General features: G+C 38.9%; 1 protein-coding gene across 1 annotated transcript in view; it reads right to left on the reverse strand.

Annotated features, from left to right (window-relative positions):
* The window catches only part of fgfrl1a (fibroblast growth factor receptor like 1a), a 54,770-nt gene that overhangs the window by 7,645 nt on the left and 31,162 nt on the right, over positions 1–15,963 (reverse strand). The window contains exon 4 of the mRNA XM_057350167.1: positions 2,455–2,535. Within this exon, the coding sequence (XP_057206150.1) occupies positions 2,455–2,535 (81 nt within the window). The remainder of the gene's footprint in view (positions 1–2,454; positions 2,536–15,963) is intronic.

The following is a 15,963-nucleotide window of genomic DNA, read 5'->3' on the forward strand; positions in this document are numbered from 1 at the left end:
CCAGTTAAAACCATTTATGCACTTCCAACACTGTTCAATCATGTGTACTAGGCCCCATAATGTAGAAATTAATAAATAAGAGCCCCAAATACTGCATGCAAAAAAATGCTACACATTTGTAACCTAAATTGCATTGATTAGCATTAACAGTCATATCTGTAGAGGAGCTGGCTGATCAATTACTCAACCTCAAGCCATCCAAGATGTATGTGGCATTATTTCTTAGATAGAACAATAAAGATTTTTACCTGGAGTTGTGGTCCATGGTTTTCATAAAATATCCACAAGTTCATGTGGCAACATTATAACTGGTAATGTACAGTTTGCGAAACTGCTTCACATGCGTTCCAATCGCATATGTTCCCTACTCACTTATAAGGGCAGCACACTTGATGTAGAGACTTTGGAGAGAGATGGACAATTTTACCTCATGATATAGCCGTTTGGATGAAACTTGGCAAACGGAGTGATACAGGAACTCAATATTTCTCCATATCTCAGATGAGCCTTCGTATTGTGTCCCTTTCCCGCAGTGACTCAAGTGCGCAAAACCGCCGTTTGATACGCGCCCTGCCTGCCACACACGTTCGTCCTCCTCCATGATTAAACTAAATTGGCGGCAGATGTCTTGACGCAAGTTTTCTATGCGCGATTTGAGTGGGCGGGGTCACGTAACGGGACTGATTATTCTCCTTAGCCAATCACATGAAAATTAAACATATAAAGTAGCGACGACAATGTGAGAAAAAATAGCACAGTAAAAGTACCGATACAGCACTAAAAATGTACTCAAGTAAAAGTACACTGTTTTTAAACTACTTAAAAAAGTACATTTCCTGAAAAAAACTACTCAATTACAGTAATTTGAGTATTTGTAACTCGTTACTTTATACCACTTAAACTGCCTGAGAGCAGATTGAAAAGTGTGTTTTGCAGGGGAACAGAGCTGATCTTATCTTTAATATATCGCTGCTGTCCTTCTGAAACCTTCCATCTCCATATTTCGTGATTTTTCGTTTTTGCCATAAATCATTATTAGTCACCCTTTATGTTTGTCACTGGGTTTTGCAAATATCCAAAAAAAAGTATTAAAAAGTGCTTGTCAAATTTGACAAAACAGTATGCAATCAATGAAAAAGTTTCAGAAGGACAGCGACGATATGTGTCTTGTAAATGAAATACTTTCCGATACAAAAAGAAGCAGGTCAGGCCTCTGTGAGTTCAGCGGTGCTCTGATATCCCATCAGATTGCAGCATCTGAGGGGAATGGAATGCCCCGCAACCCACCCCGGCAAACACTTCACATAAATAGCCTGCTCTTTGGCTTGTCAAAAGCAATTACCAAAGCAAATACTAGGCTACAGAGGTAGGAGTGAGTGACTTTGGAGAGCGTTTGGCCAAAGGAAGTAGTGTGGGGACTATCCAAGACTACAGGACTACCGGCCGGTATTTAAGAAGATTCAGCCACATGTGTGCTGAGATTGGGGTTTTATGGGAAAAATTGGCTGAGAGACCAAAAGTACATCAACCGTTGACCACTGGTCCTCTTTAAAGTGCAACACACAAAGACTCTGTCTACACTAGTGCGTTTTCTTTTTTAAACTCTTTTTCCACACTAGCGTTTTCAAGCGTTTCCCAAACGCTGTCCATCCACACTGAAACATCTGAAGTTGCTTACATCGACTTACTGTGCATGAGTTAACACGTCACGTCAGCATGTGTCATTTCTGTCAGTTATTTATCTCCTTTCTGCCTTATTATGTCACAGCAAAGTGGAGCAAAGACACAGTTTTAAAAAGACGGACAATGAGGTAACTTAGAGATGTTGCTGCAGGTAACCCAAGACTATAAATATTTAATAAGACTATTAAATATTCCGTCTCCTAAAATGCAATCTAAAGTACGCATGAACTGCTATCAAACAGGAGAGCAGCTGAAACAGCTGGGTCACATGACGGAAAACACGCCATCGTTTTTGAACGCCTCCGATTTCCTCATCCACGCTACAACGCGAAAACGCATTTTCAAATGTATCCACTTTAAAGTGAATTTTCGAAAAACGGCATCTCAGTGTGGATGAAAGGCCAAAACGGAGAGAAAACGATGTGTTTTCAAACGAAAACGCATTAGTGTGGATAGGGTCACAGGCAACATGCTGTAATATTAACCATGATGATGTTTAGTTTATCCTCCATTCTACTAAAATACAAAAGCTCTGCTATTACAACCAAACACCAAGCAATAATACTGTACTTATTAAAACAAGCAGTACGTTGTCCTTGTTCTACTTAAAATTTCGAATACAATGTGAAACTAAAAGTTGTGATTCATGATAAGCAGCTTATGAAACATCTTGGCAGCTACAGTGAATATTTTCAGTTACTTTCTGGGCAGCAATTATAAGTCTCAGGAATGAAGGAGATCAAAGGGGGTCAGAGGACTGTAACACCTTACCCAGTTTTCCCGTCAGGTCAGTACTGGAGTACTCGCTTTCACCAGCTGGTCTGGCACCTTCTCTCCCACCGCTGGAGTCATCTAGAGGGAAAGAGAGGGTGAATGTGCTATTTACATGTCAAAATAACCACATGCTCCTCGCATACTTCATCAAACACGAGTGTTAAAACAAAGAGGATAGTCTGTGGTGTAGATTTGTGTTCAGTTCTGTAATTATATTTCAAATTAGAACAACCCTTCAAGGTCTGTATATACAAAATATATAGTTGTCTCTGGATGATGAGAGAACAAACATGATACTGTTGCTGAAAGCCTACAAAAGCCAACACTGTACTTCAGGATTCGAGAGTGACAGAATAACAGAATTTTCTTGTGCTCAACTGTGTTTTCAATGCAATTTGCTGCAAGGGGTATATTTGAAATGAAAGCCAACCGTCTACAGTCTGAGGTCCTTCTGCTCTAGTTGCGGCCCCTGCTCATCCGTTCACCACATGACTGGCATTTTCAGGCCTGTCAGTTCTTTGAAGCTGTCGGTGGGGCGGTTTGATCTGAGAATGTACACAGTTTAACACTCCTGCAGGAGACTTTCCAGTCGGGGGTGAAGGAAAACAGCTCTGTGCTGGACTAACAGCTTAATTACTGCGGCTCAAGATCTGCTCATACCCTTCACCGAGCCCCTTCAGTACGGTCACTCTTCACATAGATCTTTTGTTTGTGTCGGGCTAACTTCCATTGGAAGAATTGTGCATGCGTTTTCATTGGCACGATAACGAGGCATTCAGGATTACTATGAGCTTGTAATGTTAATATAATTAATCGACGTAGTCGCCAAGTTCAAAAACTTCATGTTTGGGACTTGGTTCCCCAAACTTCCATACCATAAAAAGAGCTCTGTGAGCTCATAAAACATACACATTCTTGAAAACTTCACTACATCTATAAAGGTGTTGGAGGAAAAACCTGGTTTGATTCATGGAAAGTCAACAAATCTTGGACGGATGAGGCTTGTCAGGTTTCTAAACCAAACAAACTTCTGTTTCCCTTTCATTAAAGCGAAGTGACACCGCAGCATGCCGCATTTCACACGTCGACCGGCCAGGCGTGTTCATAATTTTGAAAAAGCTCAATATTACCGAGGTGTTTGCATAACCCTTCCGTGTGTTTGCTTTCATATCTGCAGCGGAGACGGCATCAAAAAACGGTCTTTTCCATTGGAAATCTGAGTGCCGGGCCGTACTCCGCTTGTTTTTTTACCAGGTTTGTGGCCTTCCAGTTTTAATGTTCATTGGTGAGGTTCGGGGTGGTGAGTTACGGAGCAGTTGCCCTTCTTTGCAGTCTGCCAAGCCCAACCATGAGTTTCTGTAGATTTTGGCAGGGAACACTGGTCCCTCGCTAAGCATAAAACGTCCAAACTTGGCTGTGCCATGTCTTTCAGGGGTAGCAAAAAGCCTCTGGTGTCAATGATTAATTGCGCTTGCATGTTCTGCTTGTGACCTCCAGTGCTGTCAAACAATCCTAGTGGTTACATCAATGGAGCTTAACGTCCACGTCTCTGCAGCCCTGTGTTTTTCTGGAAGCAAGGCAACCACCTTCGCTCAAAGCAAAACAGTGTTTCTGTACACAACATGATAATTATGCTGTCATCCGTTATGTCTTGGGTGAAGTTGGCTGTGAAACCGGAGACGGTTTGGTCTTCTCATGAGCGAAACTTTGACAGAAGGAACAATGCAGAGCGCTAAAAGTTAGCCGTTACCTTGGCTTTGATTTACTGAATTCCAGCACTGGCTTATGGAAACCATTACCGACTGTGCTGCTACACAGCTCTGTATTAACAGCCAGCTCTAAACTGTGAAAATTTATGGGCCATGGTCACAGCAGAGACGTTACTACATTACTGACTACGGACTAACCCGAGAATGAATAACATTAAGAGGTTGACAGATTAACTGCCTGTCGTGCATATTTATGTTCGATCGCACAAATGTATCTTTTGGCCAGTGCATGGGCTGTAAGAATCTTGCTTGAATTACCTTGGTTATAGGACAGTCACTGTCATAAAATGAATTAATATTTCTGCATTAGGATAACATGAACTTTTATCATTGAACATGAGGACTGAAATGAGCTGTACAACAGCTGTAAGACGGTTGCCTTCACATTAATAATACCTCTCATAGTACATGATTTATCCGTAATTTTGTTATTCCAAACTATTTTTTAAAATATGTACTAATATGCTAAAAATGTAAGATTTTCTTTTTACTTACTATTGTTTCATCCAGCAGGTGCCGGTGTTCACAAGAATTAAGAATAAACAGGCCATTTTTTACAATTCAATTCACAAACGATAGTCCTCATTTTTTTCTAATTTCGTTAAATACTTTCTTTTGAGTTATGATCAATTTTATGGCATCCTACATTTGCCCATCTGAATAGTAATTTAGCTAAAAGTAGTCCAAACGTTCTGCCAACTTCCTCAAACTACATTGTTCTAATTTTAATAGTCACCTACAGCTATTTTAACGTGGTTAAAAATTATATAAGACCATCTGGATAGTTTCTACAAGGTACAAAGGACTATTGAGATCATACTCTGATTCACTACAGCCAAACCAAATTTGAACTGTTCCATAACGTCAACTTCCTATTAACTCTGAGTCTACTTGATCACCTACAGTCATTCCTCCATTGGCACAATCCCTAACAATCCCGCGCCTGAATCCATACTCCAGCTGTGGAGCACCGGGCAGATTTTGTGAGGCCTTCTTTCTCTAAACTGAGGACTGAGCCTGCATTAAGTGCTTCCGCTTCTCTTTTAAGGATTACCGGAGCAGAGGGTAAAGCAAAGAGTATGGCTGAGACTGCGTCTATCTTCAGGGGTTTCATGAATACCAGCCAAATTCACTTTACAAAGAAAATTTAAAGCATGACCTAGATGATACCCTTTAAAAAGGTACTAATATGCACAGTTTAGGTAGAAATATGTACCAATATGTACCTTTGAGGAACTTTTTAGGTGCAAAAGTGTACTTTTTGAAAGGGTACTGCTCCATTGACAGCTTTTGTACCTTTTTTCTGAGAGTGTATCCTACACCTGGGCACTACATTTGTGTTATTAATTAGACAACAGAACACAGAAAAAAAACTTTTATTGCTCAAAGCCTTAAGCACAGCTTAAATAATTTAGTCTTCCAAGAACTTGATGAAAAATTTGTTCATTTTGAAATCTCAAATTTTAATAGCAGGCGTATCTCGGCAAATCAGAGCACATTGGTGAATACCTGAACACTTACAGAAATTTCCACTTACTCAAATCTAACCTCATTACTGTCTAACAGGGGTTCTCAACAGGTGGGGGACTGGGGCCCAAAAGGGGGCCCCAGCTGACTTCCAAGGGGGCCTCAAGATGACCAATAATTTAAAATTAGACAAAATTTGCATTGAAATACATAAAAAACAAGATATTTCTTATTATTTGGCCATTTTTACAGTTAATAAAGTTTTTCCAGTTAACATTAAGCTCTAAAATATATTAGTGGGTAGAAATTTTGAGGTTTTGTGAGTGGGAGGGGGCCTTTGAATATTGTTACAAATGAATATATATTGTTGAATACAATGGGGGGCCTTGGAGTCAAAAAGGTTGAGAACCCCTGGTCTATAAGAAACAATTAAGATCTTATTTGCGACATTACTTTCCAAATGGTACTTTGTCAAAAGTACTTTATTTATGATGCCTTGCATTTAAAAAGCAATGCAAAAATTGAAACAGAACAATGAATGAATCTTTTTTCTTCTACTGCACTGAACTGACACATCAGATCTGTCAAGCTAAAGCATCCAGGGCAAATGAGAAAATGTTTGGGAACTCAAGTCTAAAATAACAAATCTTGCACACTTTCCACACTACAGGGCCTCAGCCCCCAAATAGTTTGCGATCTCAAAAGCAAACTAAAACCTTAATTTCTCTGTGTATATATGTGTCAAGATGTACGTGTCAGAGTTTAAATGTACGCTGAGCTAGACCGGCCTGTAACAACAGGGATTTGATGGCATACAATTGGCGGGCTCTGTGATAATTGCGGCCACCTGTGATAGGATAAAGGGAAACCTGCTTTACAGCTTGTGCTTTGGGGTGGGGGTGTACAAAGAGCTCTAAAAGGTCCTTGTGCGCCAACTTGCTTAAGAACTGATAGTTTAAGAACTTAATAACAGATTTAGATGTGTACACAAATGTTATTTTGTTGTTATTTTTTAAATGCACTTTTCGATACACTTTTTATATAACTTTTGATTATTTTGTCATAAAATGGAAGGTCAAATCAAGAGCATTGCATTGTGTGAAACAGTGGTCCACACAATGTACCTAGGTTGTACACAATATGTAGTAATGTTTGCATTCAGGAAATTAGAACACATTGCTCGGTATACACACGGCATACTACATTTCTAGTAGAGCTGAATGATAGAATGCTTTTCCACCTTCATTATCACTAGGGGGCAACACTGCAAGAATACGCAGAGCACACAGAGAGCAGACACTGACAGGGGATCTTGGCCAATTTGCTACAATGATGAAGTATCTTTTGCTGGTGATGGGAAAAGAACATATTTTTATTGAGATATACTATTTACAGATCATTTAATTGCTGCATCACAGACCTAATGGTTTCATACTGTTTGCATATTAAAAGTTGACAAAATTATAGAACAAAAATATGAGAAGATTACTCAACTCAACTCAACTTTATTTATATAGCGCTTTTACAATTTTCATTGTTACAAAGCAGCTGCACATGAGACACATTGACTACAAGCAAAACAATCAAAGTTATACCTGCAAAAACAAGAAAAGGTTGAAAACACAGAAGACAGACATACCCACACACAAAACACTCCACACACACAACACGCACACGCACCAACACACACAGACACAGAGACACACACACACACACACACACGCACGTACGTACACAGACAAGTACGCACACACACACACGCTCAGTGAGAGCACACATTTAGGATAAAGGAGAGAGAAGCACAGGTCAAATATAACAGATAATAAATTCCTATATGCAATATTAATTAAGTAAAACTTTAAAATTCTAAAGCAGCCCCCCCGGTCAGGCAGATAGTACAAAAACAGTATGCAAAAAAAAATTACTAATCAAAACTTAAAGAAATGCAAATACTTTTTAGATAAATCACGGTCACACCCCATGACATCTTTTAAGGCTATGTTTATGTTTACACCACATTCTTAATGTTTGAATAACATTTATTATTGTGTAATTATAATTATTTTTTATTATTTATTATTGAATAATATGTCGAAAACCCTTATACGTCATTGACCCACTTATCTGTATCAATGAGTCAAATGATGTCAAGCTGACATATCCTGCAATATTGCACCCAACAATTTAAATTATAAAGTTTTCAACACTTCTTTTTATGTACTTGCTTAAGAACTGGTCTTTGTTTAATTTGAACTAAAAAGCTTTACCATTTAAATACATTTACTTTTTACATTCACCATTAATATTCCTCTATACTTTTCAACTGAAATTTCTCTTATTTTAACTTGCCATGACTTTCTTCCTCTTGCTTCTGAACTAACATTTTTTACTCAACATAATAACAGTAATAGTAATATTTTTTGGTATCCTTAGAATAAAATGTATGTAGTCTGTGCTTCAATGGCGTGTAAATTCAGTCCAGTTCAATTTCTTTCAACCACAGCCTAGCACACCAGTTGAACCTAACATTCTTCTCATGTCTGCATTAAGCATTTGCTTTAAATCTTGTTCACACTTCATTTATACCCCGCAAAATATGGAAACCAAACAATTTCTGACTTTCTGTCGGTGCGGATGGACTGCTGATCTTAGACTATGAGGAATCTTTGCAGCGTAAGTAGCAGCAGCAGCAATAACTGTAACAACCGTATGCCCACACCAAAGCCCATTCAGATTTTACAGAGCCCATCATGCCTTTACGGACAAGAAAGCCTCTACTATTGCATGCTGGGATAGATAAAGACGTGCCATCCCGAATCCAAAGCTCTGATGTTTGTACACTAGTTTAGCGGGGGACCTATAAGTACTTAAAACACTTTAGAACGACAGCCATGTAACTCTAAAACACATTCATAAAGCATTGCTTTGAAAAGAAAAGGACAAGCTGGCATCTATTCTCCGCATTGCCAGTTTTAAAGCTTAATGGCTTTTCACCACGCTGAGCTGTCAAGACAAACACAAGGTTGTGTGGAAGACGCTGAAGAAGATCCGTGGTATGTTTCCAGGGGGTTGGCACAAGACCCTGCCTCCACTGTCCACCCTCAACGGCCCAGCTGCCTCCTGTAATTCTATACATCAAGGACAGGATGAAGCTTTGCCGAATTAACATATCTCACATATTGATCGTGCGGCACTCCCTTTGAAATCGACACCTCTTCCCCTGCACTTTGAACTGGCCTCTGTCCTGCCCAAATTATTCTGAAATAAAAAGGCTCTTAAAGGAACAAGACTCAAGGGTGTCAGTTACTCGTAGACTAAAATAAAATCAAGTAAACAGAAAATCGGGTATACACTCTAAACGATACTTGGAAAAAAACTACATATTCCTGATAAAGGTGATTTTGAAACGCTAATCTAAATGTACAAGGCTGTTTAATCTCCGTCCAGGAAAATGGCTGACTATGTGTTTACAGCATTAAAATCTGCAACACAAGCCCTGAGGAAATTTTGGAACCACATTTGGAGAACGACTCCATCTCCTAATTTCAGCTCAATTAATTCGCCAGGCTCTCATGTTAGCAGTCTCTGCACTTGGAAAGTCATATCAATTGTATACATAAATTCAAGCCTCCTATAAAAGAACGCAGCCAACATTCAAATTTAAAATGTCCCCCCCACAAAAAAAACAATTATAAACCACGCTGTGTATTGTAAATAATATACAGTATATTGTAGACTGATGATATGATGATATATTTCCATAAGTTCGATATGTTAGCGGTAATATCCGTCCCAGAAGAAACTTAAAATACTATGGAGGATGCAAGGTAATTTAATAATTACAATAGGACCGCATACTGAATCTATGAACTTAACCTAGTGAACCTATTAAACATAACTGATATTTAAACAGCTATCGTAAAGCTTTCCTCTGTGTACACATATCTTTACAAGTACAATTTGGGCTGTATCGTTTGTGCCCCCTTAAAAAAATCCCCCCCCCAACTGTTAGATGAAATTTACGCCCATGTTAAAATGCCATAAATAGCAATCCTTGATGTACTCAGTCAACACATATTTTTGATGTTAGTCTGCCCAACAGCACCTCACCTTTGAGGCTGTCAGGAGGAGTTGACAGAAAAGGAGACGGTGCCAAAACTGTTGAGTTTCTCCCTATCAACAACACATGTCCAAGGCCTCAGTCCATTACTTCAGCCCATCTTCTCCCACTATAGCCACTTGCAGACTTGCGCTGCGTGATGCAGAGCGTTCACACTGAGCATAATACAGTGTGAGGGTTGAAACCACATCAAAGCAGACCTTAAAAAATGGGTCTGCAGTCCACAAATGGTAAAGTTGGCTACACAAGTCTCTTTTTGTTAACACTTTTATAAGGAATTCTTTAAATAAACTGTCAGCGTGTTAGTTATGGAAGCAGTGTAATCAAAACGTGTAAAAAGACGCTTTTGATCCAAATGTAATTACAGCAATCTGTCAAACACGTTGCAGTCATTTTCTAATGTCAGTAAAGGGTTTTTAATTTATTTAAATGTTTGAATGCGACTTTTATAATGACTTGATGACTGTAAGATGTTTCAGCATTGCAGCGAAACTGCAATCTGTATGGTAAAACAATACACAATGAGAGGCCCTCCCGTTATAGTGAGTTTACCATAGTTAAGACTAAAATAGAAGATGATACAGAATTAAACTGATCCTGGACAGTTCACCCCCAAAATTCTTTCATCATTTATTCTACCTCATCTTAGTTATGACCTGCAAATTACTTTTACTTCTGTGAAACAGAAAAGAAGATATTTTAAGAAATGTTTCAGTAATTGTGTGCCCAAATGGTATATTGTAAGTCAACAGATGCCAATGTTGTTTGGTTAACAACAATCTTCAAAAAATCTTCTTTTGTGTTCCGCAGAAAAAATAATTTTCATTTTTAAATGAAATGCCCCTGTAAGTATCAATTTAGTCTTAGATATTTCTCCTAAAATAAAAAATATAAACAAACAGGAGATTAATAAATGAATTAAAATAAATTAGATATTATATTGAATATATAATAAATAGCACTGAACATAGAGTAATAAGTAAACTTGCAAAAATGTGGTTAAATGGCCAGTTAAAAAAAATGAAGACATACTAAAAATATCTGGGTATAATGATTACATTTTGCAGCCCTTCACAGTAACATTCAAGAGCAAAGTAACAAAACGCTACAAAAAATCCTCAAGTTCTACTTTACGATCAAAGCAAAAAGAGTCATTATGATTTTCTAAAGGTCCAAGCGTACAATGAACAAAAACCATACCAAAAAGCAGTGTGCTCTAATGGCAGAATAGAACAAACACAACAAAAGACTTCAAAGGGACACGTCCCCAAATGCTGTGTCCTCCCCAAAAACACATCTTAACTAATTGGCGCATCTATTCTATTTGACCTCGGTCTACTTGTTTCATTTCTTACAGGTTGGACTACCACAGAGGCGAGGTCCAGTATTCAGCGGTCAGACTTACAATAGAAGGCAAATGGGTGAATGAAAGCAATGTCTAATGAGAGAGGATTCTTCCACTACACTAGCTACCAACCACAGAGAAAAGAAAAAGCTATTATGGATCTTTAAAAGAGTGGAAACTCTGCATAGGTGTGCAGACATAGGGCTCAAAAGGAGTGAGGCACCTCCCTCTGTGACAGACCTTTGGTTCCTTCTCCGGGAACAATGGAGGAACAAGCTTAATCCTTGCCAGCTCATAATGAGCTATAAGCTTTCCTTTCACGGCAAAAATGTTCTCCCTTTTTTGGTGCTAATCAGGGACAAATGCCCCGGACTCTTTCAGGATTCCCAAACTTCATTCCTTTGCTGGTGCTCTTCTCTCTTGTCCTACGTTTCAAGTGTCCCAGGATGAAGATGAGACGGGTTTGAGATACGTGAGAATGCTCAGGCTTTGGCTCAATGTATAGAAGCTCTAAGTTCAAGAGGCTCTATTGAGAGCTTGTCTTTCCAATTGCACGGGAATGTTGAAGGGTTTCGAGACCGTGAATTAGGCGACAATACGGGGCCTCAGACCTGCTCTTCAATGCAAAAATAGTTAAAACAGGCTATTTGGTCATAAGGCTAAAACACTAACTAATGTATTTTAGCACTGAAATGCCTCCGCAGGCTGCGGCGAACCAGAAAAACAGGCAAGGTAGAACAACAAAGAGCCCGAACCCATTCACACCATGAAAGGAAGAGCATCCATAGCGGAGATGAGGCATGTAGCACAGGGGCTTTCTTTCCCCTCACCGCACAAGAAGCGAGAGAGGTGTATGAGGAATCTATTAAAGCAAAATGACACGTAATCGGCTTAGGGGGAATGTTATGAAGGTAGGCAAAATGAAGGATTATGGGTCCCAAACCCTGCATTACAAGCTACACAAAGCCTGGCCATTTCAGCGATGAGGAAACTACAAAGAGCTACAAATGAATAAGCCCTCATCACACAGGGAAAGTTTTATCCCAAACAGCATGTCAAGAAACACAAAACGGCCAACAAGTCTTTCAAACTGTTTCAGAAAAGTCCCTTAAACATACGTACAAAACACCATTTGTCTTAGCACTTAACGATTTGGGAATATTGCATTATACATGGTTGCGCTTGGAATGCTTGTCTGATCTATTCTTCACTAAAGATCGGAGAATTCCTCAGTCTTTTCCTCCTTTTCGTACTGAAGTCCATCTCTTCCCAATGCTCTTTGCGTTTCCTACGTGACTCATATATCTGGCACACCTATCTAAGGCGCGTCTCACAAATTCTCAACCCTGCGGATCGGAATGCGCTTCCTTTTTCTCCTCTTTCTGGTGGCTGTCTTGCACAGAAGGTGAAGTGATGCAGAACACCGGTGCAGGATCGGCCCCACTCGCCTCGCCTCCCTTTTCAGGACCTTCATAAACAGGGGGGTGTGAAATGTAATCCCAGGCCTCGTGCATTCAACCGACCTGGCTGTTTCAAAGTTTTGTTTGTGTTTATCCTTTTCCGGTACTTTGAGTAACTCCCGCTGCCAGTGCCTTTGAAACCCTAGCTCACCCCTACCTGTAGCGGGACAGGCGGCATGTTTTTATAATTGTGTGTTAAAAACGGCATCTTCATATCCTTATGCCCTGTTTCCGGAGGAGTCTTCACAAACAATGAGAAGAAGGGAGGATCTGCTTGGCCTGTGGTGTTGCTTTGGCTATAGAGATTGCCGGGTTCCAAATCAAATTCATCTTGACTTGCCATGAATGAAATGTTGATGCGAGCCCAATGAAAGTGGATAAGAATGTAGCAGTGCTTTGGATACGGTTATTTGGAGGGCAAACAGAAGATAATCTCTTCCTCTGAATTTTTTTAGATGGTTTGAAAGGGTACTAGTGTTTTGGTTATGATAAACATGTCCCGTAAACCACGATCAAAGAAAGAGATGTTTTGTATCACATTGTAAAAATTCTGAATGGTAACTCAATAGCTATCTTCATTGTAAATTCATGGGCTTGATTTTGAACGACAGCCAGATTTTTCTTTTTGCTCTGTTTTCATACGCCACTACTTTTCATTCTATTGCTCCCTCTCTTGCGTTCCTTTGAACCATGACTGCCATTACAACGAAGCCTGTTTTTCATCTAGAGAATCTCCACTCCAGTTGCTCTTCTAAGGCCTTGATCCGTCTTGGTCTTGCTTTGCCATGCATGTCACTTAAGAGTCAAATAGGTTGTGGTGTGTAGAAGCCAATGGTCACATGACCACGGAGGCTTAAGCAGAGTACAAGAGATCAACGGATAGTCTAGTAGGCACATGAAAGGACAAGAGGCTGAGACAGATCATAACATCAGAGGAGAAGCATTCCATCCTTCCATATCTCAGTTTTCACTCCCCATTCCAATGGCTTCTTCCCCCATTAAATAACAGCTATGGACCTCGAGAGCAAGGTCACGAAAGCAGAAATTCCTTTTCAGAATCTCCGTAGAGAAATTGATTTTCAGAGATCAAATGTAAGCCCTGAAACAGATCTACTATGAGCTCTGAGGATGCTGTAAAATAATTTTACAGACTGCTGTAGAAACCGTTTTACGTTTTAAGTGCGATTATAATTATGTTTCGATAATTAAAATTAAGCTTGTAGGGAAAACAATATTACCGATATTCAGGGAACACAAAATTGTCCTTACCAATAATTTTGACCAAACAATTCATCTATATATTTATATATAACCACTAATGTCCATCTGTGTCTTGTGTTTTGTGCTTATTACTTATTTTATTCAACATGCATTTATTCAGTAATCATTTCATCGAAATTGAAAATCTTTTACAACCACGTTCTGGAAAAATAGCGCAGTTTGTGGTACACAAATGTTTAAGTTTAGTTATCTGCAATGAGTCCCGCCTCCGTAGCTCACGTGGCTAATAGGATTGGCTTTGCCTTTCTTGAGTCCCGCCTCTCTAACCCACGTTGCTTTATGATTGGTTTTGCCTTCTCTCGCTAACGTGTGATGTAGGCTGCAGCTGATTCGGTTCGGTTGTAAGCGCCAATTTCGCCAAGCTCTGTCAACAAGTCACGATGAGAATGATTATGCAGGTTACCCGGTAAGAAAACATTCTTACCAAGAGTTTATTGACAAAAATACGGGACAAGTTGCATCACATATTGATTCAGGAACAATGTTTTTCCCATTGCATGACAATCCCCTATTAACCGAATGAGTTCCTCATTTACATCTATGAGGATAACTAAATATAGTTGATTATCATGACAATCGACTGTTTATTATTTTGAGAGGTCAGGTGACAGAAGCAGGCCTGTCATGTTGTGGAGGTGGCAGGGTCAACGGTGAGGTCAAACAATGACATAGTAGTATGTTAGTTGTGAAATTCGGTATTGTGACAAATGTTAGGTTGACAATCTACAGTATTGTTTCTTAGTGTGTGTTTAAAATGAGAGCTTTGAATTGTTTAGATGTGTCATTTATTAGGTGGCAGAAGCAGCTGTAGCCCACGTGGAAAGGCAGGGTCACATGTGATTAGGCTTTTAAAACATGATTATGTTATATGTTGTGCATTATAATAAGGTTTTAGAGGTCTATTAACCACTCAGTCATACAGTAGTTTTAACAATGTAGGCATAAATACGTATGCATATAAAAAGTAGCTAGTTGTATATTCTTGTGTATTTCTAAGGAAACTGATCCTGCTGTAGACAGCACTAGACAATGAGAGTGACAACAATGAAAAACCATGTAGAAAACAATTTCAAATAAAACTATTTTAAGCATTGTTAAATTATTATATTCTTTAAATAAGTCAAGTAAATGGCGCTAAACTTTAGTGACAATGCAGCTCTGCAGATTTTATGTCCCCACCAATGTCAAAATCAAACTTACGCCCTTGCATACATCATCTTTCTTTGTGTAAAGTGAAAGTCGATTCCTTGGTATTATTTTACAATGATTAAGAAGCTAAAAAAATCTGTCAGACTGGTAAATTAAAATTTTCAGATATTAAAGAGTAACCGAGACCCAAGATATTACTAGAGTGCCAGACAAACCCAATCTGGGATGCCTGCTGTTTGAGAACTGTAACATTGCTTCATTCCTCGAGACGGACAATTGAGGATGAGACACGGATTTGCCAATTAAAGTGATGAAAGCAAATACATGCCCTCTGGGTCTATGAATTTCATTCAGCACATAATAAGTTATTTCAGATGGGGTCTATGAAGGTTGCCATCAGATCTGTTTTCTTTCATTTAGTCTCAAGACAGCTGTGGAATCTGACACTTGTGTCATGGCGTGTGTGGAGAACACAGATTACTGTGCAATTGTTATGGTTTTATGGCAGTATATGACTTATGCTCATTGACTATACTGCATCAGCTTCTTTAAAGTCTTCTGCTTCAATATAAAATAATGTTGAAAACTGTAAAATGTGTCTTTAAGGTTCATAACCCTGCTGTGTCGTTAAATCTAAAAGTTGGACAAACTTTCGATACTTAGATTTTCGAAAACATCTTAGCAACCAAAAATATTTACTGATATTAGTCAATATCTGCAATATTGGCTTTGATAATATTTAATACTGTACTGGTATAATAGACCTCGAAACATCAATTCTGAAAATCCTAAGCATCCAGTGAAGGTGAATTTGATATTGAAGTGAAATAAAAATTCATCATTCACCCTCTTGTTATTTTGAACATTTATGACTTTCATTCTTCAGCAGAACACAAAAGAAATTGTTTTGAAGAA

This window comes from Triplophysa rosa, linkage group LG13 (genome assembly GCF_024868665.1).
Source record: "Triplophysa rosa linkage group LG13, Trosa_1v2, whole genome shotgun sequence".
Classification (NCBI taxonomy): Eukaryota; Metazoa; Chordata; class Actinopteri; order Cypriniformes; family Nemacheilidae; genus Triplophysa; species Triplophysa rosa.